The sequence below is a fragment of the Paroedura picta genome, chromosome 1 (assembly GCF_049243985.1).
Source record: "Paroedura picta isolate Pp20150507F chromosome 1, Ppicta_v3.0, whole genome shotgun sequence".
NCBI lineage: Eukaryota > Metazoa > Chordata > Lepidosauria > Squamata > Gekkonidae > Paroedura > Paroedura picta.
The window spans coordinates 19647592-19675079 of record NC_135369.1 but is presented as its reverse complement, the minus strand read 5'-3'; the positions used below and the strand labels follow the sequence as shown (position 1 = coordinate 19675079).

At 48.3% G+C, this 27488-nt stretch overlaps 3 protein-coding genes across 3 annotated transcripts in view; all 3 read right to left on the bottom strand.

The window, feature by feature from the left end:
* Positions 1 to 2580: 2580 nt before the first annotated feature.
* Positions 2581 to 12856, bottom strand: LOC143831743 (uncharacterized). Its single transcript, XM_077325096.1, has 4 exons — positions 11115 to 12856; positions 7843 to 8511; positions 7056 to 7163; positions 2581 to 6262 (listed from the first exon to the last, which is right to left on the bottom strand). The coding sequence occupies exons 2-4, from the start codon at positions 8113 to 8115 to the stop codon at positions 6104 to 6106; spliced, it is 540 nt and encodes a 179-aa protein (XP_077181211.1). The 5' UTR covers positions 8116 to 8511; positions 11115 to 12856; the 3' UTR covers positions 2581 to 6103.
* A 367-nt stretch (positions 12857 to 13223) lies between these two features.
* LOC143831742 (cystatin-POGU1-like) lies at positions 13224 to 15891 on the bottom strand. The gene is made up of 3 exons (XM_077325081.1): positions 15546 to 15891; positions 14288 to 14404; positions 13224 to 13525 (listed from the first exon to the last, which is right to left on the bottom strand). Exons 1-3 carry the CDS (start codon positions 15753 to 15755, stop codon positions 13442 to 13444), a joined length of 411 nt encoding a protein of 136 aa, XP_077181196.1. The 5' UTR covers positions 15756 to 15891; the 3' UTR covers positions 13224 to 13441.
* Positions 15892 to 16558: 667 nt separating this feature from the next.
* The window catches only part of LGALS12 (galectin 12), a 31813-nt gene continuing 20883 nt past the window's right edge, over positions 16559 to 27488 (bottom strand). Inside the window, exons 5-9 of the mRNA XM_077325065.1 lie at positions 26882 to 26920; positions 25851 to 25877; positions 25665 to 25753; positions 21147 to 21309; positions 16559 to 18278 (exon numbers count right to left, since the gene is read on the bottom strand). Of these exons, the coding sequence (XP_077181180.1) occupies positions 18132 to 18278; positions 21147 to 21309; positions 25665 to 25753; positions 25851 to 25877; positions 26882 to 26920 (465 nt within the window). The 3' untranslated portion in view covers positions 16559 to 18131. The remainder of the gene's footprint in view (positions 18279 to 21146; positions 21310 to 25664; positions 25754 to 25850; positions 25878 to 26881; positions 26921 to 27488) is intronic.

Genomic DNA, 27488 nt, shown 5'->3' with positions numbered 1-27488 from the left:
GGCAGGAAGATCCATTGTTCGTGATTGTATATAAATTGTTTTTCCCCCCCGGGGGTGCTGATGGAGTGGCTGGCAGCCAAGTACAGGGGCCTGCAGGAGGAGTGGTAACAGTGGTGCCCCCCCCCCGGCCAAGCTGCTCACCCTGCCATGACCTCTGTCAAAGGGTCGTTCGACCCCTGAAGTGGTCCCGACTCCCAGCTTGAGAACCACCGTCCCTGGGCATGCAAGAAAGAGCCACCTTCAGCTTTCCCCTCCCCTCCTGCACCCACAGACTGAAATGACCCTGATGTGTCAGGATTTTATGATATACTCTAGCAAGTCCTACAAAAGCCTAGAAGGTAATGGAGCCATTTCTCTAAGCAGGGCTTGGGAGTGGGGAGGGGGGGGGGAGACGGTCGAGGCTGCCTTTGGAGTCACTCTGCAGCCCCATCAATGAATCACCTCCAACGCTGCCTGTGTAACCTGCGGAGGAATCTGCTCCAAGCCCTGCCATCTCCATACACCTGTGCTGTGAACCTGAATAGCACGGCAGGTACTTTTGTGCTTTTTCATCCAGACTCTTGGCACCAGATGTACAAAGATTGCAAAACTTTAATTGGATTAATTGATAGGGGAAGAAATCAAAGCTGGAGCAGGTTAATTAATAGGGCTGCACATCCATGGCTCCTGACTTAATTTTTTTTCAGGCAGTTTAAATTCTGCTGTGCTGCTGAACGCAGAAGGGAAAAGAAAAGAGGAATGGTGTTTGTTTGTTTCCGTTGGTTATTCCATGGTTTTGATTACATGCAATGCAAACTTATTTGCAGAAATGGATGTATCAGTTAAAAGGCTGATCATTAATCAAGGCCAAAATATTGCATGGGCCTGTGACCCTGACAGGCTGCACCAAATCTGCATTTGGGATATTTTGATTGAATATTTCCTCTCTCAAGTTCATTACAATATGTCTCCGTTTATCTACATAATAGCAACCCTGCAAGCAAGGTCAGAGAGAAAGAGAGAGATTTTTGCAGTAGTTTTCCTAGTCTTTTATTTCTTCCCTTCTTAATAGTGCATTTTTGTTTCTGAGACTCCAGGGTCGAGGCTTTTTTATTCACTCCCAGTCCTAATAAATCCCTCCTGTCTACACTGACTTCGATTTCCATTATGATTTTGGGTGCTTTAAATTTTCCCTCTGCAACATGCATGATTGATCTACAGTATCCAGGAGTGGATATAAGCCTCGCTATTTGAAAACATTGTGAACTTAAATGGACTCTGGGGAATGGTAGAGAACAGGAAGGCCTGGAGGATCATTGTACATGGGGTCGCAATGGGTCGGACACGACTTTGCACCTAACAACAACAACAAATTTGAAAAAATGCAACCAGTATAAGTGTAGATTTCTCCTTTTTGCGAATTAACTCACTGCTCCATGCCTTGTAGCAAAGCAGTCTTCCCTGATTGGCCAGTGCGTCAGTTCAAAGACTTCCTGGTTCCCTGTTGCAAGGCTCCCCTCCCTGTTTTAAAGTGACTGCGCTCCAGAAGGATGGATTCAAGTGGGTAGCCATGTTGGTCTGAAGTGGCACAACAAAAATAGAGTCCAATAGAGCCTTTAAGACCAACAAAGATTTATTAAAGGTGTGATCTTTTGCCTATTCTTCTCTCAGCAGAGATTTGCCTCATTCACGGTGAGGCTGCTGCTGGCTCGGGAGTCAGAAGAAATAAAGCAGTAGTGCCGCCTGGAGTCACTACCACCACTCCAGTTCAGGAAAGGTAGTTCAGCTCTGTGACCACCGCTCCGCTCCGCTCCCCTCCCCTCCCCCCTTTCCCCTCTGAGCTTCCCCAGTCAAGTGCAGAAGGCTTTTTGTTTCAGTCCGGGGAGAGGAAGGAGAAAGATCCAGGTTCAAATCAACCTGAATTCAGCAGGATCCACAGCAGGGGGAAAAAAGTGAGTGCAGAATCAGCCCAAGAGGATCACAGAATCTTCTACTTTTTAAATAGTGTCACCATCCCTGAGGCAGACACACAGGTGACATCACATCTGTTTTGACCCTGAGGCATGACTAAGCCCTATTGCAGAAAGTGGGTTAAAAAGGCAGAAGACAGTGCAGTGAAAGGAAGCCAGCCCATGCAGTAGACATAGCAACTGACTACAATCCCGTTCCTTTATTAAAAGTGGCCTCTTGAGATGTTCTATTATACTACAGATTTGCGGTGTATTTAGAAGTCACTCCGGAGGCAGAAGTTAATCAACCGCAGTTTCCCCACCGGTGTGTTCTTTGGGAGGAATTCATTATGAAGGAAAGCATCTTTGTGCTGGGGAAGGAAATTCGGTTTATGAGTCTCTCAGTCTTTCTTGCCCCAGAGATGTATGGTCTTCGCCCAGAATCTCAAAGCAAGCCGTGAATGGCAGACCTTGGAACGGGGCAATATGCTGTATGGGGTGACTCAGTTCAGTGATATGACCATTAAGGGTTGTGTCTGCATAAGTGATAGCCCAGGGCCTGGTTTGGGCGTTTTGGAATTGTTGGCCTACTGTGCAGTACCCAAACAGAGTGACCACTAGACTTGAAATCCTTTTATAATTTTATTCAACTGCAGAAGAACAGAATGACACAGGGGGGTTGTCCCAGAAAAGCCTGTGTGTCGAACAAAGGATTACGTGAGATTTTATAATATTTCATTGAAGGCAAGAAAAGATGATGCTTTTCATGTCAAACCAATAACCTGGGGTCTCCACCCCCTTGCACATCCCACAGGACCACCCTATTGCCATTATGCTAAATCACCGGGAAAAGGTTACAAAAGGCAATTTCCCATTCTTTCTCAATCCTCTGGTAACACAAACAATGGCATGATATAAACTATTGTCTCTGGCCTTGAGAATAGAACATATCAGCCTTGGTAACATTCCAAAATACAATCAAGAACAGGAATAAGTTTTCTTCTTTTACAAACTAATCTGGTACACTAAACTTCTCTTTACAGAACAATAATTAAGAAAAAAAATATTATTTCACTCTCCTATACGTCATGAGTCCCGGAGGTCACCTGACCCAGAGGCAAGAGGGGATTGGATATTGTTTCCCATTTTCAGTTTTGAGACCACCACCCCGTCCCATGCATGGGATACGGACACGAAGCTGCCTTATACTGACTTTTAGCTACATTAAAAGGTAGACACGTTGAACAGGGGACCAAGTTGTTTCCTGCAACTTTAAATACAAAAGCTAGGAGCAGTGGGTTCAGATTTTCTGAGGTTAAGGGCTGTTCATAGGCAGAATATGCTGCCTTGGAGGGTGGTGGATTCTCCTTGGTTGGAAGTTTTTCGGAGGAGAGTGGAGAAGCACCACTGATTTTTAAGTCCCTGAGAAGGCAGGGGCCTGAATTGGATGGTCCTTTGTGGTCTCTTCCAGCTCTGTGTAAATTGGATTCTGATTCAGTGGTATCCAGGGATATCCCACAGACCTAGGTGTAAACTGAACGGAGCTTTTATTCCAATCCCAGGTCGATTCAGTCCCTGCCGTCTACACAGAATGCCATTTCCGTTTTAATTTTGGGCGATTTAAATTTTCCTTCTGCAACAAGCAGGATTGATCCGGAATGACCCTACCTTTATTGTGCGATCTCTTAGAATGCTTTGGGCTTTGCTCCGTGGTAGAGATTCCCTGATTGGCCAAAGCTGCTCATGTGACAAGCTTGCCTTAAAGGAGAAGCCCCTAATTTCTCTCAACTTCTGTTGGTCTTGGATTTTTTTTCTCCCTCCTCTGCCTTCTTCAATCCTCCCCCCCTCACTTCAAGAAAAGAAAGAAAGAGGCTGTGCTTGGATCCCCCCCCCTTCTGAACCACCCTAACCATGTGCAGAACCCTTTTCAGTTTCAATGGGGAGGGGGGGGAGAGGAAGACCTGAGTTCAAATCGATCTGAATTCAACAGGATTGACAATGGAATAAACAAAGTAAGTGCAGACTCTGCCCTATTAGATTTTACTGTTGGATACTGATCTTGTTGGCAACTGTCTGCACAAGGCTAGGCCGACAGTGGGTGGAGACCGAGGGAGAGGGAAAAGTCACGTGGTGCTTAGGAACAGATGAAAGCGGATCGTTGAGGGCTCAACCAATATTTGTTTAAAATAACCAGCCAACTCATTGATTCCAGCTCAGACTAGTTTTATTTTCTACTTCAAGCCAGGATTCAAAATCAGAGATAGAGAGGATGTGGTGGGAACAACCGAAGGAGCTCTGGACTGGTTTTATAGATGAAAGGGTGTATTTACCTTCAGAAAGGTTTTATAGATGAAAGGGTGAATCCATGTTAGAACGTTGCAAAGCTCATTTCAAGAGAGCTACAAGATCTGAGGTTTCTTAATAGTTGGGAACAATCACTGGTTTAAATTAGGCAAGCTTGTGAAATCCACTGCTGAACTGCTCCCCCAGATGTGGGGTTCTGTGTTAAAAGGAATATATACCGGAGCTGGGGTCGCCAGCCTCTATGGCTGCTTGGCAGGGGAGCCAACAGGCAGAACACACAGGGTGTAGCAAGTAAATGCCAAATGAATCCGCACAGGCTTGATAAACAGTTGAATGAGGGAACCTCCTGACAGGAGTCCACCGATTTCCAGATTTCCAGCAGAATAACAAACAAGTAAAAAGGTAAAGGTATCCCCTGTGCAAGCACCGAGTCATGTCTGACCCTTGGGGTGACGCCCTCTAGCGTTTTCATGACAGACTCAATACGGGGTGGTTTGTCAGTACCTTCCCCAGTCATTACTGTTTACCCCCCAGCAAGCTGGGTACTCGTTTTACCGACCTCGGAAGGATGGAAGGCTGAGTCAACCTTGAGCCGGCTGCTGGGATTGAACTCCCAGCCTCATGCGCAGAGCTTCAGATAGCATGTCTGCTGCCTTACCACTCTGTGCCACAAGAGGCTCTTTATAGATGAACAAGTCCCAGTGAATTAATCTTGTTTCGGTCAGTGGATGAAATGAGATACAATGGCAAACACTCTGTGTTCTTTTTGTTTCCAGAAACATCCACGGATGGACAAAGTTTTCCCGAAACAAAGGTAATTCATGGGACTTGTTATTCTGTGAGAAATTGGCATGCTCTTGTTAGGAGGTTCCCTCATTAAATGGTTTGTTGAGCCTGCACACAGGTTCATTCCATGTTTGCTTGCTTTGGAGATAGAGACTAAGGTCTTATACCCTCCTGAGTTCCCTCCCCTCTTCAGGCTCTGCCTTCCCCAGGCTCCCCCCTCCCCCCCAAGAAAATTCTCAGGTATTTCCCAAGTCCCAACCCAGACCTGGCTACCCCTGGCAGAAATCCTAATGTTAGAATATCGAGTTCTTCTGGAGTTACATTTCTGAGAAAGAGCACTAAAAGAAATGACAGAATACCCCTCTTCAAGACTAACTGCTTGGTGTTTTGTTCGTTTTTAAAATTATTGCACAAAATTAGTTTTAAAAGGGGTTGTTTCACTTGGAGTTTGTTATGTTGCACAATTCCATTCTTCAGAATCATAGGAAAATCAGAAACCCCTCCAGACAAGCAGTTTATGTGCCAGAGCTATTTGGACAAAATAGAAAAGCCATTTCCCAGTTTTGTTTTGAAGGGGCTTCTATGGCAGAGCAGCACTCTGGGGCAAAAGTTTTAAAAGACAGCATCTTTGAAATGAGTTTGGTCGCTGGCAAAAATAGATAAACAAAAATGTGTTTTTCAGGGCACCAAGTTTTAGGTTTAGAAAGGATGTCTATTATTGGTGTTTGGGGTGAAAAGCAGACAATTGCTAAACACAATTCTGGAACTCCATGGTGACTCCAGGAGAGGTCCAGGCCCCACCTGGAGGTTGGCAGCCATTTTTAAAGTGGAAACAAGCTAAGCCTGTGAAGTCCAGAGTTTAATTCACCACTATCGGGCAGCGCTACTTGCTTGAGTCTAGAAAAGGATTAGAGAGGGGAAAGTATTTGCCCAGCTCAGTAGCATCGTTGACCCCTCATCTGACAGCTGCTACTTGGAAAGAAACAAGGGATGATTAATTTCCCCATCGACCGCCTGGCATCTTTCAATCTGGCCAGCTGCAGAGCCCCCTGAGAAAGACCAGGTAGGGCAGTTGGCTTTCTGTCTCACATATACACGGGCCCTTCTTCCTTTTCATATGGATAGGGTGGTTCTTCTTCCTCCGGGGGGGTTGGAGGGTCCTGGGCCTCTTGGCACCCCTCCTCACTGATGTACGCTTTGGTGTGTTGGAAAAAGACGATCACCGACAACTTGCACACCAATTTCTGCAAGCCGTGAAAAGACAAAGGAGGAAGATGCCATTACAGAGATTTGGCTGCAATGACCATATGAACCCTCTCCCCTCAACAAACTGCAGTCAGAAAAAGAAAACACCCTTTCTTCGGGCATGTGGTTTGCCTCAATTACTGACCCACTGCTGTGTGCATTTAAAACGTTTTCCCAGTGTTAACACGCAGCCCATAGATTGAGTGCTGTGTCTTGCCCCATGGGTGGGACCATTTGGGGGTCAACAAGGAGAGCTGGGGCTAGGGTCTGGCAACCCTAAAGGTAAAGGTAAAGGTATCCCCTGTGCAAACACCGAGTCATGTCTGACCCTTGGGGTGACGCCCTCTAGCGTTTTTGTGGCAGACTCAATACGGGGTGGTTTGCCAGTGCCTTCCCCAGTCATTACCGTTTACCCCCCAGCAAGCTGGGTACTCATTTTACCGACCTCGGAAGGATGGAAGGCTGAGTCAACCTTGAGCCGGCTGCTGGGATTGAACTCCCAGCCTCATGGGCAAAGCTGTCAGACGGCTGCCTTACCACTCTGCGCCACAAGAGGCTCATCTGGCAACCCTAAGGGCCAGTCAATAGTGCATGGAAATGCTCCTCTCCCCTGAGCCTGTCTTTGCCCCACAGAGAAAAATCTCCAGGCCAAGGGGAGGGCCAAGTACAAATGAATTGGCCGTCATCGCAAAACCGAGATTTAGCCTCCCACTGAGAAGTCTTCATGATCACTCATAATTTTCTGGGCCTTTTCTCATTAGAACTTGGTGAAATTAGCCCCATTTGACTTACCGGGGACTCAGGCCGTATCACACAGTTCTGGAGATTCACAGGTTGGTCCTTTGGGCATTTCACCTGGACCAGGTTCATAATCACGTGAAAGATTCGTCCAACTGCCGTCTGGAATGCAATCAGGGGGAGTGTGAGCAAGATCTCGGAAGCAAGTGGAGAAATGAGTTTCACTTTATGCTGCCTGCTCAGGTGCTAGAAGTCTGGTGTGGAATCAGTATAAACAAAGATCTAGAGGAAGGCCTTATAGGACAGATGAGAATGCCATGGACATATTTCCTTTGGTGCATTCGGTCTCTATTGCCCAGCAATGGTCCTTTCTACCTGTTTGCTCCTCACCATCCTGGTGGTTGGAATGAGAAACTTTCACCTCCCTGTCCATGCAGACTTTCTTCACATGGAAGAGGCCTGCAGGGCAGCATCTGGGCTTGGCGTTGGCAGTCTGGGAACACTGGACGAAATTCAGCATCAAAGATATACACCAAGCTGGATTTCTGCAGTTCTCTCTCTGCCTGATCAACACCGTTTTCCTGGGATTGCAGGTTCCCTGTGGCCATGGGTGGGGGATGAGGGGAGAGGGTGGACAGATCCAGGTTGGGAAACTCTTGGAGATTAAGGGATGCAGCCTGGGGAGGTCAGGGACCCCATGGGCTACATTAGCATAGAATCCACCCTCCAAAGCTCCCATTTTCTCCTGGGGAACTGATCTCTGTAGTCTGGAAATGGACTTTAATTCCAGGGGATCCCCAGGTCCCACCTGGAAGCTGGCATCCCTACGAGTTCTTCTTACCTCCATCAAAATGCGGGTCAGCTCCCCTGGTGTCCCGAAGAACGTAGTGTTGAACTTCTGGTTCCAGTACCTGAGCGCCAACGCATGCGCTTTAGCGGCCTGGTTGATCATGGTGAGTTGGTGTTTTTTCCAAAGCTCCTGAGCGTCTTCCTTGTTCAGGAACCTCGGCGGGCCTGGTGGGGATGAAAACGGTTGCGCTCTTTGGGTTGGCGGCCCCAGGAACAGCACCAAGGTGAAGGGCAAAAGCCAGCATGCTATGGAGCAAGACATCATGCTGGGAAACGTCGGGGTCCGGAGAGTGCCTGGCAGGAGAAATGAGGTCCCTGATATAGGAGACCAAATTTTGCCTGGAAGAGAGCCCCGCCTAGAAATTGGGAAGGAATCTTATTCGCGAGATGACATGTCCAGGCACAAGAAAGGTGACCTTTTATGATGACTCTTCCCTCTTGATGGCTGAGCTGCCATTTTGTGGGCGGTTAAGCAGAAGGAATGTCCTTGTGTGGGACGTGGCAAGGATATTGTGATGGGTGCCACGTATTCATAACGTCTCCTTATCTTCAGAGTTATGTCCACAACAAACAGAGAGCTTATTATGAACACTGTTCACCCATAAGTGTCTGCCTAGGCAGAACTGATTCGGCAAGCAAACGTCAATCACCACTGGCCGAGCTTTAAAACAAAAACAAAAATTATGTTATTTAATAAAGTTTTTTTCAAAAGATCTTTGTATTATTGCAGGTAAACTTGATATGTCAAAAACATTGAGGGTTCCATATATCTGAGCAATCTTAGTGAGGGTTTAACACCGCACAGATAGTGTAGGATTTGACCTCACAGAAGCAATTCCGAGTTATGTATTAATCTAGACCAGGGGTAGTCAAACTGCAGCCCTCCAGATGTCCATGGACTACAATTCCCATGAGCCCCTGCCAGCGAATGCTGGCAGGGGCTCCTGGGAATTGTAGTCCATGGACATCTGGAGGGCCGCAGTTTGACTACCCCTGATCTAGACCATCAACATGTCAGAGCTGAAAATAGGGACATCACTTATCAAAAGTTGCTGCCCATATTCCCCAGTCACTAGAACATTGAGGGCTCTGTGTGTCTCATGATACTGATTTTCAAACTCCCTTTGTATTCTGTTTTAATAACTGGTTGCTAATGTTTTTTCCTTTCATTTCAGACTGGCCAATTTTAGGAACTGGCTGCTAGCAGAATTTAGCTACCTGTTCGAACACAGCTACTTGTGGCAGCCAGGAAACCTCTTGAAAGGTGTCGTATAGAGCCAGGGTTTGGCTTATTTCTGACACACGAAGCTTTCTGGGTAGGCTACTCGTGGCCTGACGTATCTTACTTATGGTGAACCAGAAATAAAATGGAGGATTGCAGCTGATGTCCTCTTTGCACAGGGAACAAGGATGACTTGACCGTGGTCCCTTTTTGTAACCAATTTGATACCAAGAAGAAGAAGAAGAGTTGGTTCTTCTATGCCACCTTTCTCTACCCGAACGAGTCTCAAAGTGGCTTACAGTCGCCCTCCCTTTCCTCTCCCCACAACAGACACCCTGTGAGGTGGATGAGGCTGTGAGAGCCCTGAGATTACTGCCCGGTCAGAACAGCTCTATCAGTGCTGTGGCGAGCCCAAGGTCATGCTGGTTGCATGTGGGGGAGCGGGGAATCAAACCCAGCTCGCCAGATTAGAAACCCACCACAGTTTGGCATATTTCTGACCCGCAAAGCTTTCTGGGTAGGTTCTCTCAGCCTGACCACTCTTGCTTATAGTGAACCAAAAATAAGAGTTTTGCAGCTGCATTCCTCCTTGCACAGTGAAGGGTCTCTTAGGGGGTGTATCAAACTGGTCTCCATAATCTGGAGACCAGTTGACCTTTGGGACAACTCCAGATGCCACCTGGATGCTGGAAACCCTACCAAGGGACCAGGGTTCTCCCTCACTTTTTTTTAAAAATCTTGTAAACAACCCTGCAAGACTGAGAGAAAGATACTCCAGGGCAGAGTAGGGATTCTGAACCTAGACTGTCGCAAACCATTCTGACCAGTGCCCTCCACTGCCCCCTGTGATTTGGAGCTCAGCTTCTGGACTGCAGAGGTCAACAGGGGTAGTCAACCTGTGGTCCTTCAGATGTCCATGGACTACAATTCCCCATGGACTACAATTCCCTAATGGGAATTGTAGTCATGAACATCTGGAGAACCACAGGTTGACTACCCCTGTACTAGAATACAGAGGTCCCATTTAGCTCATGGGGCCGATAGACATCCTCCTTCAGGCATTTGGAGATCTGTGTCTTCCGAGGGGTGTGGGAACATGAATGGTGGCCTTTCTGTGAGAACAAGTGAGCAAATCTTCATGAGCACGAGTCATATGCACAGCCCTCTTAGGTAACAGGTGCAGGTTTTCTTTGTACGCTAATCTCCTTCCAATGACCAAAGCTGACATTATGCTTGTTATCTTAGCACTCAAGCAAACTTTGATCGGCTGGCAACCCCGTTCATTATATTTATACTGGCAAGGGGAAAACAGAACACCTATGGCCAATATTTGTTATAGACGTTAGGTCCCCGGATTGTTATAAATCGACAAATGGGAACCGAAAAGGACTTGTGAGGGGCATCACGTTTCTCCCTCCCCCACTATTACTTCTATCCCTTTCCTGAAAGCCCCCATGGCCTCTCCCCTTTTCCTGCTTCCTTCTCTCCTTCTAGGTTTGCCAACCTCCAGTTGGGGTCTGGAGATCTTCTGGAATCACATCTCCCAACTACAGAGCTCCCTTTGCCATTAGGGTTTTGTTTTATCTTATTAATTAAACTTTTATGCCGCTGCTCCTAGGCTGGCTAGCTTGCAGCAGCTCACATCAGCAATAAAATACAGTATAACAATAAAACGTAATTAAGAACCCCATCCCACCCTCCAACATTGGAAGTTTCCTGGAGATTTAGGGGTAGAGATTTGGAAAGATGAGGTTTGGGGAGGGAAGTGAGCTCAGAAAGGTATAATGCCATACAGTTCACCCTCCAAAGCATCCAGTTTACCAGGGGATCTGATCTCTGCATTCTGGAGAGGGGCTGTAATTCTGGGTGATCTCCAGTCCGGCATGGGGGGGTTGCAACTCTAGTTCCCTTGGAGGAACTAGTTACTTTGGAGGATGATGCCTCTGGCATTTATGCCTCTCCTCAAATCCAACAATCCCCAGCCTTTGCCCTCCAAATATCCAGGAATTTCCTAACCTGGACTCAGCAACCACCCAACTTACCTTCATTTGCCCTGCTGTCTTAAAATCCTGCCTCCCTCCCGGCAGCCTCAGCCTTGGAAACCTCTGAGCCCTTTGTGTGGGGCCAGTCAATAGACCAGGCCCAGCTGCATGACAAAGTACTCCCAAGGACCTTGTGGGGTGGCACCTCAGATTCCCACCTCACACTATTTCCTCTTTCCTTCCTCCCCATCCCCACTGCCCTTAACCTGCCGCATTTGTTCCATCTCAGCCGTTCTCCAACTTTATCTTTCATCTGCCTACCATTGTCTAACTATAGTAAATAGAAGACAAACTGTTTTTTTTATATACCCTGATTTTCCCTACTTGAAGGAGGCCTGAAGTGGCTTGCAAACACCTTTCCCTTTCCCTTTCCCTCTTCACAGCAGACACCCTGTGAGGTAGCTGGGGCTGAAAGAGCTCTAAGAGAACGGTTCTGTAAGAACAGGTCTGCGACTAGCCCAAGGGCACTCAGTTGGCTACATGTGGAGGAAGAGTGGGAAATCAAACCTGGTTAGAGTCTGCCTCTTTGAACCTCCATGCCATGCTGGTTCTCCTTAAATACACATCTTCTCAGATGGGCCTTTGAATCATGTACCCTACAGATCTTGCATTTTCCAAAATTTACGAGGGAGAAGAAGCAAACAAAATGAAATCTGGTCTCCATTAGATCTCAGTGGATACATCACACATGCTCTGTGCTGGGCTGAAACCCCCAAAGCCAGAATTGTCTTGGTTGTCCAGCTCAGCAGTTGTCAGGTAAGTGGCAGAATTTTCTTTCTTAGGAGCCGTTGTTGTCAAAACTCTGTCTTCTAACAGTGTTCCCACGACGTTATCTAGAGCGGTTAAGATTTCTTCTGGGCAACTAGGCCGGCACAATAACAAACTTTCATCTCTTCTTCTTCTTCTTCTTCTTCTTAATGGGTCATGCTTGTCTTACATACACTGAGCTCTTGTTTTTTCTGTTGAGCCTCCCCACTCCTCCCTCAGAGAGATGAGACGCTCCTTCAGTCGATTTGCAATAAGCCTTTCAGAGAACTCGCTCTGTTTTTTATCAGAAGAAAGCTTTTGATAAAGTCCCTCATCAAAGGCTCCAAAGTAAACCCAGCAGTCATGGAATTTCCTCCAGGCCAGACTGGCCAGGGATTCCGGGTTGTTGTTTCTTTTTAAGGAGGGCATCGTCTGGGCATGGAATTGGAGTCCTGTGCGTGGGCAGATAGTTGTAAATTTTCTGCCATTTTCTGAGCAGCAGACAGGTGGACCAGAGGGGGGGGGGGAGAAGAGGAGCAGAAGGGACAGGGGTGTGACTTGAGAGGAGGGAGGGAAGGAGGCATGGGAAAAGGAGGAGAGGTGACAGAAGGTGTGAGGGCGGGACAAATCTGCCCAGAGTATAGTGCGTTTCCCCCTCCGTAGGGTCTTTTCACTGGTTGCTTGCTGGTTTCTTGCTGGTTGCTCACTGGTGGCTTGTGTGCAAAATCACAGGCAGACTTCCTTTTTCCCTCATTATCACCTCCCTAACTTCTGGAGTTCACGAGCACCAGGATAAACGCATTTAAAGGACAAGGGGGGGGGGAATACTGTGGATGGTGGCAGCTAACTATAATAAGAACCCTAGAGAAAAGGGAGGTTGGGGAAGAAAAGGTTTTAAAGCCACCCATCTTCCTTGGTGTTCAGTTCACCTCACAGGAGAGGAGTGGCTGAGGAATTAGAAGGTGGTGGCAGAGACAATCCTAAACTAGAGTGGCATAGTGGTTAAGAGCAATGGCCTCTAATCTGGGGCTTTGATTCCCCACCCCTCCACATGCAGCCAGCTGGGTGACTTTGGGCTCGTCACAATCCTGCTATTCTCACTGAGCAGTTCTGTCAGAGCTCTCTCAGCCCCACCTACCTCACAGGGCGCCTGTTGTGGGGAGAGGAAGGGAAGGCAATGCTAAGCTCCTTTGAGTAGTGAAAAGCAGGGTATCAAAACCAACTTCTCCTTCTACCTCACAGCAATAGCCACAAGAATAAAATGGGGGCAGGAGAGCTACGCTGCTTGCCCTGTTGAAAGAAAGGTGGGATCAAAACATATTCGATTCTTGCTCTTGTGAACAAATGCAATCTCTCTCTCTATTAATATCCAGGTTCAAGCTTTATTATTTTTTCAGATCAACCTTTCACATTAAAGGGGTGGGGGGGGGGACTACCCTTGTGTTTATAGTGAAACCTTGATTCTTTTCTCCCCAGCAGGGTGACAGGCAATACCATGAGAGGTTATGACTTTCTCTCTCATATCTGGAACAAGCAGGTTAGCAGACTGTATCCTTAAGAGGTGTGGGGGGGGGGCAGTTTCAGGCCGCAACTGGTTTGCAACTGAAGTTCGTCAACTCTTGAGTGCTTAGCCAAGGGCGGGACCAGACCCAGAATTCACACTCCTGTTTTGAGAGAGAAGAGAAGAAAGAGAACCTGCATTATCATTCCGTTCCTCCAAACTGGTTACCTTCCCAGCATGTCTGCACCCAGTGGCGTCGCACCAGTGTACCCTGGGTGGGATCAGTGCCATTTCAAGTGGGTAGCCAGATAGGCCTGCAACAGAAGAGCAAGCTTCAAGCCCATCAGGACCTTAAAAACCTAGGGGATTTCCACACTGTCAAGGTTTTGAGAGTCAAAGCATTGGCCTTTCTGGGAGCTTTGACTCTTGACAGCTTATATCCTGGAAACCTGAATAGTCTTTGAGGAGTACAGCAGTTCCACTTGTGCAAAAAAAACAGCACCAGCTGTATTATTTCCTTCACTGGGAACCCCCCCCCCCAATGGACAACCAGCAGAAGGAAGGTAAAGGTAAAGGTATCCCCTGTGCAAGCACTGGGTCATGTCTGATCCTTGGGGTGACGCCCTCTAGTGTTTTCATGGCGGACTCAATACGGGGTGGTTTGCCAGTGCCTTCCCTTAACATCTGTAGTCCATGAACATCTGGAGGACCACAGGTTGACTACCCCTGACAATAGCGATCAGTTCCCCTGGAGAAAATGGCTGCTTCAGAGGGCGGCCTCTATGGGGTTTGACTCTGCCGAGGTTCCTCCCCACATATCTTCAGACCCAGAGTTGGCAACCCTAGCTACACCCCGGGGCCGGGGGTGGGGAGATCAGGATCTCCTTGAAGTTGAGGGCAAAGCATATCTCAGGATTGCTCTCACCAAATGTTCTGCACCAGGTGGTATCTGGCACTGTTCAAGGTCATTGCTTGGCAGACTCTTCTGGCATTCTGTGGTGGCCACCTCCATGGTCAAGACATACATGATGCCTTCCACGACCTGCAAGGACAAAGAACTCATTGAAAGATGCAACACTGAGCCTCAACCCCCTAAAAGGCTCCTACTGGTTGCTGGCACCAGACTGAAAATGGTAACGTCTGCTGTATGAGAACAACGTCTGCTGTATGAGAAGCAGAAGGAGCAGAAGAAGAGTTGGTTCTTATATGCCACTTTTTTCTACCTGAAGGAGTCTCAAAGTGGCTTCCAATAGCTTTCCCTTTCCTCTCCCCATCGATCTGTACAGCTTTACCGTACTGTACTGTACAGCTGTGGCGAGCCCAAGGTCACCCAGCTGGCTGCACGTGGGGGAGTGTAGATTCAAACCCGACTTGCCAGATTAGAAGTCCCCACTCCTAACCACTACACCATGCTGGCTCTCTGAGCAGGAAATCCCATATCTTCCCAGGATGGCCCCAGTTCCAAAGTGCCTCCTGTCCTCACCCCACCCCCCAGTCCTCCTCGAGCCGGCCTGTTAACGTGGACACTGATGTATCAGGATATGAGCTGGTGGATCAGGATATGAGCTGATGGATCAGGATATGAGCTGTCCAGGGTAAATTATAAAAATGAAACTTTGATGATTATATTATTCTTAAATCTACAATTCAGGGTTATAATGTTCACTTTGGTATGGAAGGCAAGCTTGAGAAGCTGCCTAAGATTCCTACTTAAAGCCCGGACAGAACTCTGGGTGGCCTCATTGATGCACCTTCCCCACCACACCTTCCTATCACAGAGATGGTCAACTTCTCTTTCCTAGGAGGGCTCCTGTGAGCTCAAAGCGTGCAGAAGATTGCTCAGTGCTTGACATGAAAACATGCAGAAGATTGCTCGACATGAAAAGGTGGTGACAGGGGATGCTATACCAGTTAGACGTCTGCCTGCTTGTCCCACAGTCATGAAAGTTCCCTAATACACTGCAAAGGGAAACAGGGCTAAATTTATTGCCCTCTGCTCCAACTCCATGCTGTGATGCTGTTATTGGTCAAATATCTGCCTGTTATAAGCTAAGGCACCAGGCTTATGTACAGAGGAGGGGGGAGACTGGACTTCAAAGTTGACTTTTAGATAAAATCCCCCCCCCCTCCAATCGCCCTCCCGATTACTACCACCCCAAATTCCCCCCAAAGCTTTTCCTAACCTGGGTCTGGGCCCGCATCAGCTTGACTTCTCGGTTGTAAAACAGGCTGTTGTCAGCTTTGTTGTAGGCTTGGATGGCAAAACGGGCCGCGTTCTGCACTTCCGGATTGGAAACCGGTTGTTCCATTAAGCCCCCATCTAGCTGTTCGGCTTGAGGGACGATGGCCTCCGGCAGCAGAGACAGAAGAAGGAGAACGAAGTTGGCTACCATCGTGGTGGCTGGACTGTGCCTTGCTGTGGCTCAGAAGGCAGAAAGGAGAAGGAAAGGTACAGAGCCTGGCCGACACCTCTGGGACACCTGGCCACACCTGTGCTAACACCTGGCCACACCTGTCCAGACACACCCTGCCTGAGCACACAGCTGAGCCGAGAGAAGCTCCTTACCAGAGATCTGGGGCGGTTTTCTAGTTGCGCTCCCTGGTCTTTATGAGCTGAAGCCATCTGGGAAACTGCCTTCCTTGCCAGCAAGTAGACTTGCCAATCTCCAGTTTGGGCCTGGAGGTCTCTTGCTATTGCAGCTGCTGTGTCTGTAGACCTGCCAAGGACCAAACTTGAGGTATGAGACAGGATTGTAATGCGTGGCTAGATCCCAACTGCCGGTCAGTTTAAGCTGAAATTTACCAATAAAGTGCCCTTGCAGGAAGATTTATTGTGCTGTATAGCAGTGGTCCTCAACCTTTTTATCACCGGGGACTGGTCAATGCTTGACCATTTTACTGAGGCCCATGGGGGGGTAGTCTTTTGCTGAGGGACATCGGCGCTGCCGCCTGAGCCGCTGGCTCCACTAGCTTTCCCCCGAGGCAGCAGCCAGGGAGGAGGACGAGGAGGAGCCACGGCCCAGTACCGACTAATCTACGGACCGGTCCCGGTCTCTGGACCAGGGGTTGGTGACCACTGCTGTATAGTGTATAAGTTAGGGCTGTTGGAGGGGTTCCTCTAATTTATTTATTATTTGATTTATAGGCCACCGCTCCCCAAATGGACTTGCGGTGGTTTACATCATAAAAACATCAAAACACAGTAAAACCCCCAATAAAATCTTCCCAGCTTAACATTCCACCACAAAGGCAGCCGTGGTCACAACTCCGATCCCATCCCCCCCCCTGTTCAGCCTAGTGGGCGAGATGACTTTCAGTGAGAGTGGGAGCAGATCTAATCTGGTATTGGAGGGGATCCTCAGTTGGACTACCGGGTGACTGCCCTCAACCATACACCTGACAGAAGAGCTTCATCTTGCAGGCCCTGTGGAAAACTGGCAGGTCCAGCAGGGCCCTCAGCTCTTCCGGGAGTTCATTCCACCAGGTAGGGGCCAGGACTGAAAAGGCCCTGGCCCAGGTCGAGGCCAATTGAACATCCCATGGGCCCGGGACAACCAGCAGATTCATACCCACAGAGCAAAGTGCTCTGTGGGGGGCATAAGCAACCAAGTGGTCCTGCAGGAAAGTTGGCCCCACAAGGGAGTTCATAAGGGTCCGACAAATCCTCCCCCACTGCAACCCTCTGCGTCCAGTTCCAGAGAAAGGAGACTAGCCACTGAAGCGCAGTCCCCCTTATTCCAGCTCTGGAAAGGCAGTGTACCAATAGCTCATGGTCAACCACATCAAATGCAGCCGACAGATCTAAAAGCACGAGGATGGTGGAACCACCCTAATCCATCTGGCACCGGATATCATCAGGGCAACCAGCATGGTGTCGATCCCGTTGCCAGGATGGAAGTCAGACTGGTATGGGTCAAGGGCCAAAGTTTCTTTCAAGAATATTAGGAGTTGGTCCGCCACAGCCCGCTCTACTACCTTCCCCAGAAACCAAAAGCTTCGGGTACTGCAACGTCCAAGCAGCCACCTTCTCCAGCAGGCCTGGCAGGGAATCTGGAGGGAGAGTGGGTGATCGGTACACAGAGATGTTCCCCTCCTCCAGCATTTTCTTGCATGAAAACTACATGGGGGGGGGGGTGATTTTGCAGATTTTGCTCCTCTGTGTGTATGCAAACTTGTTGTAATAACTCCTCCTCCTAAGCAGGTTTTTGTGTGAGAAACCGCTGGGGGCAGAAGGCCTTATCGGAGCAGTCCCCTGCAGCTGCAGTGCGGGTGTGGGGAATATGTGGGGGAAAAAGGTCATGCAGGTTTCGGTGTGCTTTGCTGGCCAGTCCAAGGTGGCAGAGGGAACTTAAGTGAAACCCACTGTCCATTTTTTAGGCCATAGTTTAGAGTCACAAGATACAAACAAGCTGTGCAGTTTCATTGGAAGATGGACAAAGCACCACAGGCTCAAGGCCCAAGGATCTTTTGTGACAGGCAATCAGAGTTCAGCAAAAACGCAGGCAAAGTACCCTGTTCTTGTTCACAGAGAGAATAAGAGGACCATTCCATTGAGAAAGCTCATAAAGTCCCTTTCCCTTAGAAAGTTAGGAATAAAGTTTCCAGCCTATCATTTTGCCTGCCACACTAGCTTTCTAAGTGCAGGGAACCTTGGGCGTGTTCCAATATTTGCTATGTTCAAAGGCAGGCCAGGAAAACCACCTGTAGATACATAGCTCAACTTCAGCCTTGGAAGAACAGGAATGGAACCGGAACAGACTGGGGCAAATTCAGCACAGGACACTGTAAATTGTGGCATCTCCTTCGACTGCCAACTCTGTGATGGGTTCAGCAGGTGGCAGAGGGAGGTATCTCTGTCCAAGTGGTGCCCCATTCAGGGCCAGTTTCAGATGGTCCTTTTCGCAGTGGAAGAGTAGCTGGAGAGGAGAGAGATGGAGAAACATGCTAAGAATTGCCTTGTGCTGGAAATAAAATGCAAGAGGAGAGCCAACCTGGTTACGAGTGGCAGCTTGTTGTTTTTGTTGTTATTATTATTATTTCAATTTATTACCCGCCACTCCAAAATGGCTCGTGGCGGGTTACAAGGTCTGAATTAAAATCCCCTATAAAACTTCCATTAAAACCCCAGACAGAAAACAATAATCCATAAGTACAATTAAAAAAAAAGATATGGTGGAAAAAACAATGAAACTACAATCCATAACCCCCACTAAGACTCCCAAGAGGGAAGAGGGGGCAGTGGAGAGCCATGTTTGGTGCTCTGCTCTTCCACATGCAGCCAGCTAGGTGACCTTGGGCTAGTCACAGTCCTGTTAGACATGTTCTCACACAGCAGTTCTGTCAGAGCTCTCTCAGCCCCACCTACTGTACCTCACAGGCTGTTTGTGGTGGGGAGAAGAAGGGAAGACAATTATAAGCCACTGACTCCTTTGGGTGGTGAAAAGCAGGGTATAAAAACTCTTCTTCATCTAATAAGCAGAAGGAGATGGACCAGAAATCTGGGCTGCAATCAGGCAACTTCAGATCTCAGTCCTGAATACAGCCAGTGCCAGCACAGGAGAATACAACCGAAGACAAGAATGCTCTGCACTGGCTCCATTCACACAGCGCATCATGCATCAAACGGCAGCCCTTCCCCAGTGGCAAGAGAGGGCTTTCCCACATGGGTTTTGCTGTCAGTTCTGGCTTCATACTGCTTCAGTTTATCCCTTGATTTCCACATGCATTTTTGTGTCTTTAATTTTCATTTCTTTTTTTCCAGTTATTTCCTGCTGTGTTTTTTCCTGGTTCTTTTATCATCACATCTACCCTGGTGGTTTTCTGGAAGCCGCTACTGAATTGGATTTTTCCTTCTGCATAGCGTTTCTATCATTTTTTTGTCCTCACCCACCTCCAGATCACCTTTCAATGACTGGACAGTCACCACTGTCAAACAACTCCCTCACCCCTGCCGCTTGGAAGAAGAAGAAGAGTTTTGTTATTTTATGCCGCTTTTCTCTACCCGAAGGAATCTCAAAGCGGCTTACAGTCGCCTTCCCTTTCCTCTCCCCACAACAGACACCCGTGAGGTAGGCAGGGGTGAGAGAGCTCTGATAGTGCTGTTCTCACAAAACAGTCCTATCAGGACTGTGACTAGACAAAGGTCACCCAAGCTGGCTGCATGTGAAGGAGCTGGGAATCCAACCTGGCTTGATGGATTAGAAGCTGGTGCTCCTAACCACTATACCAAGCTGGCTCTCTATACGGGAAGACAAGTGATTTCAGTTTTTATTTTTCACTAGCACTAAAATATCCATATCTCACTGTAGCATTGTAAGGATAGTTTGAGCAGCTTCTCCCAATTCTCATTTTTTAAAAACTCTCTGGCACCTACCCTCACATAGAGACTTTTTTCCCTCAAAGAAATCTGGGAATTCAGAAGAAGAGTTATTTTTTATACCCTGCCGGAAGGAGTCTCAAAGCACCTGACAATCGCCTTCCCTTCCTCCCCCCACAACTGAATCCTTGTGAGATAAATGAGGATGAGAGAGCCCTGACAGAACTGCTCTGCGAGAACAGCTCTAACTGGACTGTGACTGGCCCAAGGTCACCCATCTGGCAGCATGGGGTGGAGTGGGGAATCAAACCCAGCTCGCCAGATTAGAAGCTGCTGCTCTTAACCACTACACCATGTTTAAACTATTATTACAATACTATGGTACGATATGGATATTTTAGGTCCTTTTGAAAAAATCAAGGAGGATGCTGGTATAGCACCACTGACAAGTAAGTCAGTGACAGCAGTACCCTCTCTTGAAAATCCTCATTATTTGAGCCACATGTCAAAGAAAAGAAATGGATTTCACTACTGTGAAGATGCACAGGGAGGGCTCTAACCGATTCCACTGCTTGTAGATCAACTCAAGAAAATCAGGAGTAAGCTGACTGTGCAGAAAAGGGCCCAGTGTACTAAGAACTCCAAACAGGGCCGAGCAAACATTCCCTATTTGTATGTTTTGGTAGCAGCCTCAGTGCTTCAGTTTGCAGCATTGCCTGTTTAGGTTTGCATTACGTACTCGCATAGCACATTTTTCATTTGCAACTTATGCCTGCAGGAGACGACATGCAGTGTAAGTCAATAGAAATTGGCATGAAAACAAAATGAGTCACACAGAGCGATGACAACAAAACACTGTGCTGAACTAGGTGGCAAGAGGTTTGGAAAAACATTCGTGATCCAAAGAGGTAGCCATGTTGCAGAAGAATGACAAGAGCCTTAAAGCAGGGGTAGTCAACCTGTGGTCCTCCAGATGTCCACAGACTACAATTCCCATGAGCCCCTGCCAGCAAATGCTCACAGAGGCTCATGGTAATTGTAGTCCGTGGACATCTGGAGAACGACAGGTTGACTACCCCTGCCTTAGACGTGTGTTTTGGTCTCAGCTCTTTAACCAAAACGATGCTGTGGGTTAAAGATTATCCCAGGCTACCCTTTTGTGGTACTGAATGATTTTTTTTTCACATCACAAGCGAATATTCCAGGCAAGGGTTTGGAAGCTGCAACATTGCCTAGCAGCTGAAAGACGACTCTTTTCCTCCCAAAATTAAAAATCAGAAATACATTTCACCAAGAAAAGTTTTACTATCTGTTAAAGGAGTGCGGAAAATTGCCTTTGGAGATGACACGAAAGGCATAAGCTGCATTGGGTCCCCATTGGGAGAAAGGCAGATCTACCGGAAGAGTAAATGAATACGCAGAGCCCTCAGTATGAGAATCGCTGGAGTAACAGAACCGGGCCCCTTACCTCGAAGTATCGTTGCGGGTGGAAGGGGAAACAGGTCACCAGTTCCTCCCAAGAGTCTTGCCTTTGGTCTACACAGGACTTCCATAACACTGTCTGGTCCCCGAAATACACACTAACACTGAAGACAGCATGAGAGGGGTCCGTCTTCAAGTGGAGGTGGAACCTGGTTGGGTTAGAGGGACAATGGAAACAGTTACACAGTCAAGGTTCATCTAATTATTATTGTCTGGATGGCCCAGGCAAGTCCCATCCCATCAGATCTCAGGAGCAAAGCCGGGGCAGTGAATTTCAGAGAATCATAGAGACTCATAGGACAGAAACAGGATACAGGATGATCCTGACAGGCTGGAAGACTGGGCTAAAATGAATTTCAGTAGTGATAAATGTAGAGTTCTGCTTTTAGGTAAGAAAAATCGTATGCATCATTATAAGATGGGGGAGGCCTGTCTTGGCAGCAGTATGTGCGAAAAGGATCTGGGTGTCTTAGAAAGACCATACACTGAACATGAGTCAGCAGTATGACTCGGTGGCTAAAAAGGCAAATGGGATTTTGGGCTGGATCCAAAGAAGTATCGTATCCAGATCGCAGGAGGTGATGGTACCACTGTACTCTGCTCTGGTCCAGGCTCACTTGGAGTACTGTGTTTTGGGCACCACAATTGAAAAAGTGTCCAGAGGAGGGCAACAAAGCTGGTGAGAAAATGTTGAGGGAGCTTGGTCTGTTTAGCCTGGAGGGAAGACGACTAAGAGGTGACAGGATAGCCTTCTTCAAGTCCTTGAAGGGCTGTCACGTAGAGGAGTTGTTTTGTGTTGCCACAGTGGGTCGGACTTGAATCAATGGGATGAAATTAATTCAAAAGAATTTTCGGCTTAACATCTGGAAGACATTCTAGTTCCCCAGTGGAACAGGCTTCCTTGGGAGGTGGTGGGTTCTCCTTATTTGCAAGTTTTTAGGCAGAGGCTAGAGAGTCATCTGACAGAAATACCGATTCTGTGAACTTAAGTAGATGGTGAGTGGGTGGGCAGAAGAGATTGTGTCTGAATTTGGCTCTTGTGGCCCTTTCTTGCATTCCCAGGGAAATCCTGATAGCCACTTTGGGGTCAGAAGGCGAATTTACTCGAGACCAGACTGACTAGGGATTCTAGGTTTTTTTTTTGGGAGGGCGACATGATCTGGACATGGAATTGGGGTCCCTGTGGGTGGGTAGGTAGTTGTGAATTTCCAGCATTCTGCAGAGGGTTGGACTAGATGACTCTGGAGGTTGTCATCTAGAATAGAATCATAGAGAATCATATAATCATAGAGGGGAAGGCACTGGCAAACCACCCTGTACTGAGTCTGCCATGAAAACGTTGGAGGGCGTCACCCCATGGGTCAGACATGACTCAGTGCTTGCACAGGGGATACCTTTACCTTTACCTTTTACAGAATTGCAATTGATCTCTGGACTATAGAGATCAGCTCCCTGGAGAAAAGAGGGTTGGGAGGGTTACAGTATACTGTATGACAGGGGTAGTCAAACTGTGGCCCTGCAGATGTCCATGGACTACAATCCATGGATGTCCATGGACTACAATTCTCATGGGAATTGTAGTCCATGGACATCTGCAGGGCCGCAGTTTGACTACCCCTGCCCTATGGCAGGGGTGGCCAAACCATGACTCTCCAGATGTCCATGGACTACAGTTCCCATGAACTACAATCCCCATTCCTATGAGGGCTTGTGGGAATTGTAGTGCATGGACATCTGGAGAAAAACAGTTTGGTCACCCCTGCCCCACAGCATTATACCCTGCTGAGCCCCCCCCACCCCCCCCCCCCACTGCTCATGTCTCCCGGAATCACCCCAGTGAGTGATTAAATGTGAGATTTGCTTTCAGATGATATAATGATGGCCACAGGCTAGACAGCTTTAAAAGATTAGATAAATTTATGGAGGACAGATCTATTAGCCATGGTGACTAAAGGGAACCTTCACATTTAGAGGCAATCAACCTCTGAATACCAGTACCAAGAGGTAACATCAGGAGAAGGTCTCAGCCTCTGTGCTCTGTTGTTGGTCGTCCAGAGCAACTGGTTGTCCTCTCTGTGACACAGGAAGTGGGCCTAGATGGACCACTGTCTGATCCAGAAGGGCTCATAGAATCATAGAGTTGGAAGGGACCTCCTGGGTCATCTAGTCCAACCCCCTGCACTATGCAGAACACTCCCAACCCTTTCACTCATCCACTGTAACCTGCCACCTCCTTGAACCTTCACAGAATCAGCCTCTCCCTCAGATAGCTATCCAGCCTCTGTTTAAAAATCTCCAAAGATGGAGAACCCACCACCTCCCGAGGAAGCCTGTTCCACTGAGAAACCTCTCTGACTGTCAGGAACTTTTTCCGGATGTTTATATGGAATTTCTTTTGCATTAATTTCATCCCATTGCTTCTGGTCCATCCTTCCGGGGCAAGAGAGAACAACTCTGCTCCATCCTCTATATGGCAGCCTTTTAAATACTTGAAGGCTCTTCTGTTCTGAATTTCCCAACCTGGTGTAGATGATCTTAGTCTCATGCATACAAGGCAAACACTCCACCACTGAGCCTCAGCCCACCCCCACGAGGATGGTTTCACAAGAACTCATGTGAAATTTCCTTCACAAGAAACCACTGTAGCCACATGAGGTGCAGAAAATAGATCACATGCAAATATCTGTGCGAGTCCAAGGAAAACAAGACGTTATTTTTAAGAGGGGCAGGGGAGTGGGAAGAAAAACAGATAGACTTCAGATTCCTTTCTAGATAACAGTTGATGTGTCAGTGCTAAAATTGCAGCTGTTGGTCATATAAATACATGAAGCAGCCTTATCCTGGATCTGGCTTTTGGTCCATCAGGGTCAGTCTGTTTACTCAGACTGGCAGTAGCTCTCCAGGGTCTCAGGGAGAGGTCCTTCCTATCAACTACTATCCAGTCCATTTTTAACTGGAGACGCTGGGAACTGAGCCTGGGACCTGCATGCCGGGCAGAGGCTCTACAACTGAGTCACAGTCCCTTGCCACAGCTCTCCAGGGTCTCAGGAATGCACTCGAAAGCTCATGCCATGAATAAATCTTGGTTGGTCTTAAAGGCGCTATTGGACTCCACCCGTGTGGGTAGTGATGTGCAAACACACCCTCTCCTCCAAAGACACTGTGCAGGAAAAAGAAGAGGAGAAAGACTCAGGGTGGATCAAAGGAAATATTTCTTTACCCAGTGAGTGATTAAGAAGAAGGGCTGTTTTTTTTTTAATATCACACTTTTCACTACCTGAATTAGTCCCCACACGGCTTACCAACAGCTTTCCTGTCCTCTCCCCACAACAGACACCCTGTGAGGTGGTGAGGCTGAGAGAGCTTTGAGAGAACTGCTCTGTAAGAACAGCTCTAAGAGAACCGTGACTGATCCAAGGCCACCCAGCTGGCTGCATGTGGAGGAGTAAAGAATCCAACCCAATTCTCCAGATTAGTTTGCTGCTCTTAACCATTGCACTGTGCTGGCTCTCTATGTGGAATTTGCTGCCAGAGGATGTACTGATGGCATTCATGGAGGATAAGTCTGTCAGTAGCCATGGTGACTGAGGGGAACCCCCACATTCAGAGACAGTAATCCTCTGAATCCCAGAGCCAGGAGGAAACATCAGGAGAAGGTCTCAGCCTCAATGCCCTAGACCAGTGGTCCCCAACTTTTATGAGGCTGGGGACCGGCAGGGCATCGGGCCGCACCCGGCCCTGATTCCTTCTCCCCGCCCTCCCGCAGTAAGAAGCTTCCCGGGCCGCAAGCTTGCGGCCTGGGAAGTTTTTTACTGGGGGGGGGGCGGGGAGAGGGAGCCGCGGCCCGGCGCCATGGCCTTTGTGGCCCGGCACTGGGCCGCCGCCCACAGGTTGGGGACCACTGCCCTAGACCAGGGGTAGTCAAACTGCAGCCCCCCCAGATGCCCATGGACTAAGATTCAGCAGGGGTTCATGGGAATTGTAGTACATGGACATCTAGAGGGCCGCAGTTTGACTACCCCTGCCCTAGACGAACCACGGTCTTATCCAGCAGGGCTCCTCGTATGTTCTTATCCATAGCTCTACCACAAAAAATGCTATAACAAAGCAAACCATGTTTATTGTAGAATCATAGAGGTGGAAGGGACCTCCAGGGTCATCTAGTCCAACCCCCTGCACAATGCAGGAAATTCACAACTTCCTGCCCCACCCACAGGGACCCCAATTCCATGCCCAGATGATGCCCCTCCCACCCCCCCAAAAAGACCCAGAATCCCTGCCCAGTTTGGCCTGGAGGAAATTCACTTCCCGAACCCAAAGTGGCGATTGGCATTTCCCTGGGCATGCAAGAAAGGGCCACAGGAGCCCAGCACTGACACAGTCTCTTCTGCCCAACCACTCACAGCCTGCCTGTTTGCTACTAGTGATGTGCTTTCCCCAAAGATCTTTTTTAAAAAAAGAGGAGTGAACAAAAAGTGCAAAATTGGAAAGTCAGCATACTTACTCTTTGGGGTCCTGACGCACCAGCCCCCGCACTGCGACCACTCCCCCGGGCTCGAGGGCTTGGGGGAGCTGGCGGGTGAGAGGTACAGCCTGCAGGGAAAACAGGAGGAGGAGGGCAGAGTCAGCAGCAGCCTCAACTCCAACTCCGGCAGGTGGCAGAAAAGGGAAAAGGCATATTCAGACTCACCAGATTAGGGCTGTTTAGATGCAGAGGCTGCAGGAAGACGAAGGGTGGAATTAAAATCGCCAGCACTGTCTCAGAAAGGGGAAAGGCTGCTATTTGGGGGCACAGGAGATCATATGGCAGATGGAGGGACTGAGAGGCTGAAAGAGAGCTCAGCGCTGAGGCTGGATTTGAACCAAGTAGTAGGGATGAGCATCTCCCCCCACCCCCCATTCTGTTCCTTCCTTGTTTCCAAGCTGCTTCATACACCACCTCTCAATCCCCCTGTTCATTAGGAGAACATCTCAAGAAGAGCTGGCTTTTATACTTCGCTTTTCACAGCTCGGAAGGAGTCTCAAAGCAACTTATAATAGCCTTCCAGTCCTCTTCCCACAAGGTGGGTGAGGCTGAGAGAGCCCTTATATTACTGCTTGGTGAGAAGAGCACTATCAGGGCTGTGATGAGCCCAAGGTCACCCACCTGGCTGCATGTGGAGGGACAGGGAATCAAACCCAACTCCCTAGATTAGAAGCTACTGCTCTTAATCACTAAACCACACTGGCTCAAGTTGAATCCAGAACTGGAGCAGGGGGGCAGCTCTGCTGGTTCACTTGCATCTTTCCCCCTTGTTGTTTCCAATGTGCCCATGAGCGGCCCTGACATACGGTCAATAAAGGAAAATTAGATTTTAATGCAGGAGTATGATTGCAGCCAGATTTCTGTGCGTGCCATTTCCCTTCTGTGCAGAGGCCCTCATCTATTTGTTGCAGTTCTTTGTCAATGCCTTCTTAAAGAGAGCCAAATGTGAAGTCACATTGGGATTGCTCTCTTGGGATTTCATCAGGTTGCACTGGTAACACAAGACAGGGAGGAAGGATGTAAAATGTTTTGAGAAGCCAAAAACGGTTGGAAGCTGAGCTCCCAAAGTTTGAAAGCAGAAAACACAATGTCAAGTGCTCTTTAGAAAAAGACTGGGTGATTTGATTCCCCACAATTTGGAGAGAAATTCAGGAGGAGGAGTTTGGGAAGCATCCCTGATCATTTCCCATACTCACCGGGGCCAGAGGGTATCCTGTTCGGCTAGCATCAAACGGCTGCCAAGGAGAAAGAAAACACTACAAATCAAAAGCCTGCAAGAATCAACAAAGATCTCGCTGCATTAATTTCACCATTGGTCAAGACTGGAAAATGCACAACAGCCCCTCTCCTTCCAAGTTCTCCTTATATTCAGTGCTCCCAACTCCTAGATAGCACCTGGAGATGTCCAGAACTACATCTTATCTCCAGGTGACAAAGATCAGACTACAGCTCTCCAGACTACAAGGGTCAGTTCCCCTGGAGAAAATGGCTGGTTTGGAGGGTAGGCAGGAGAACTGGGGAAAGTTGGCAAGGACATGTGGGTAGTTAGACGGAGACTCCAATTTGTGCCAAAGGAAGGGGATAGATTTTCTAGAGAGAGGAGAGAATTCTCTGCCCAGTCAGATAGGGAGTTATCTCTGAAGAGTGCAGAGATCCCTGATTTGATGCGGTTAGAAACTGTCCTTAGAGCAGCGGTTCTCAACCTTTTCGGCACCGCAACCCCAACTTCTGCAGCGGCAGTGATGTGTGCGTGCATGCAGGTGGGCGGCGTGCATGGGTGCGCGCGCAGGCATGCTGGCAAAC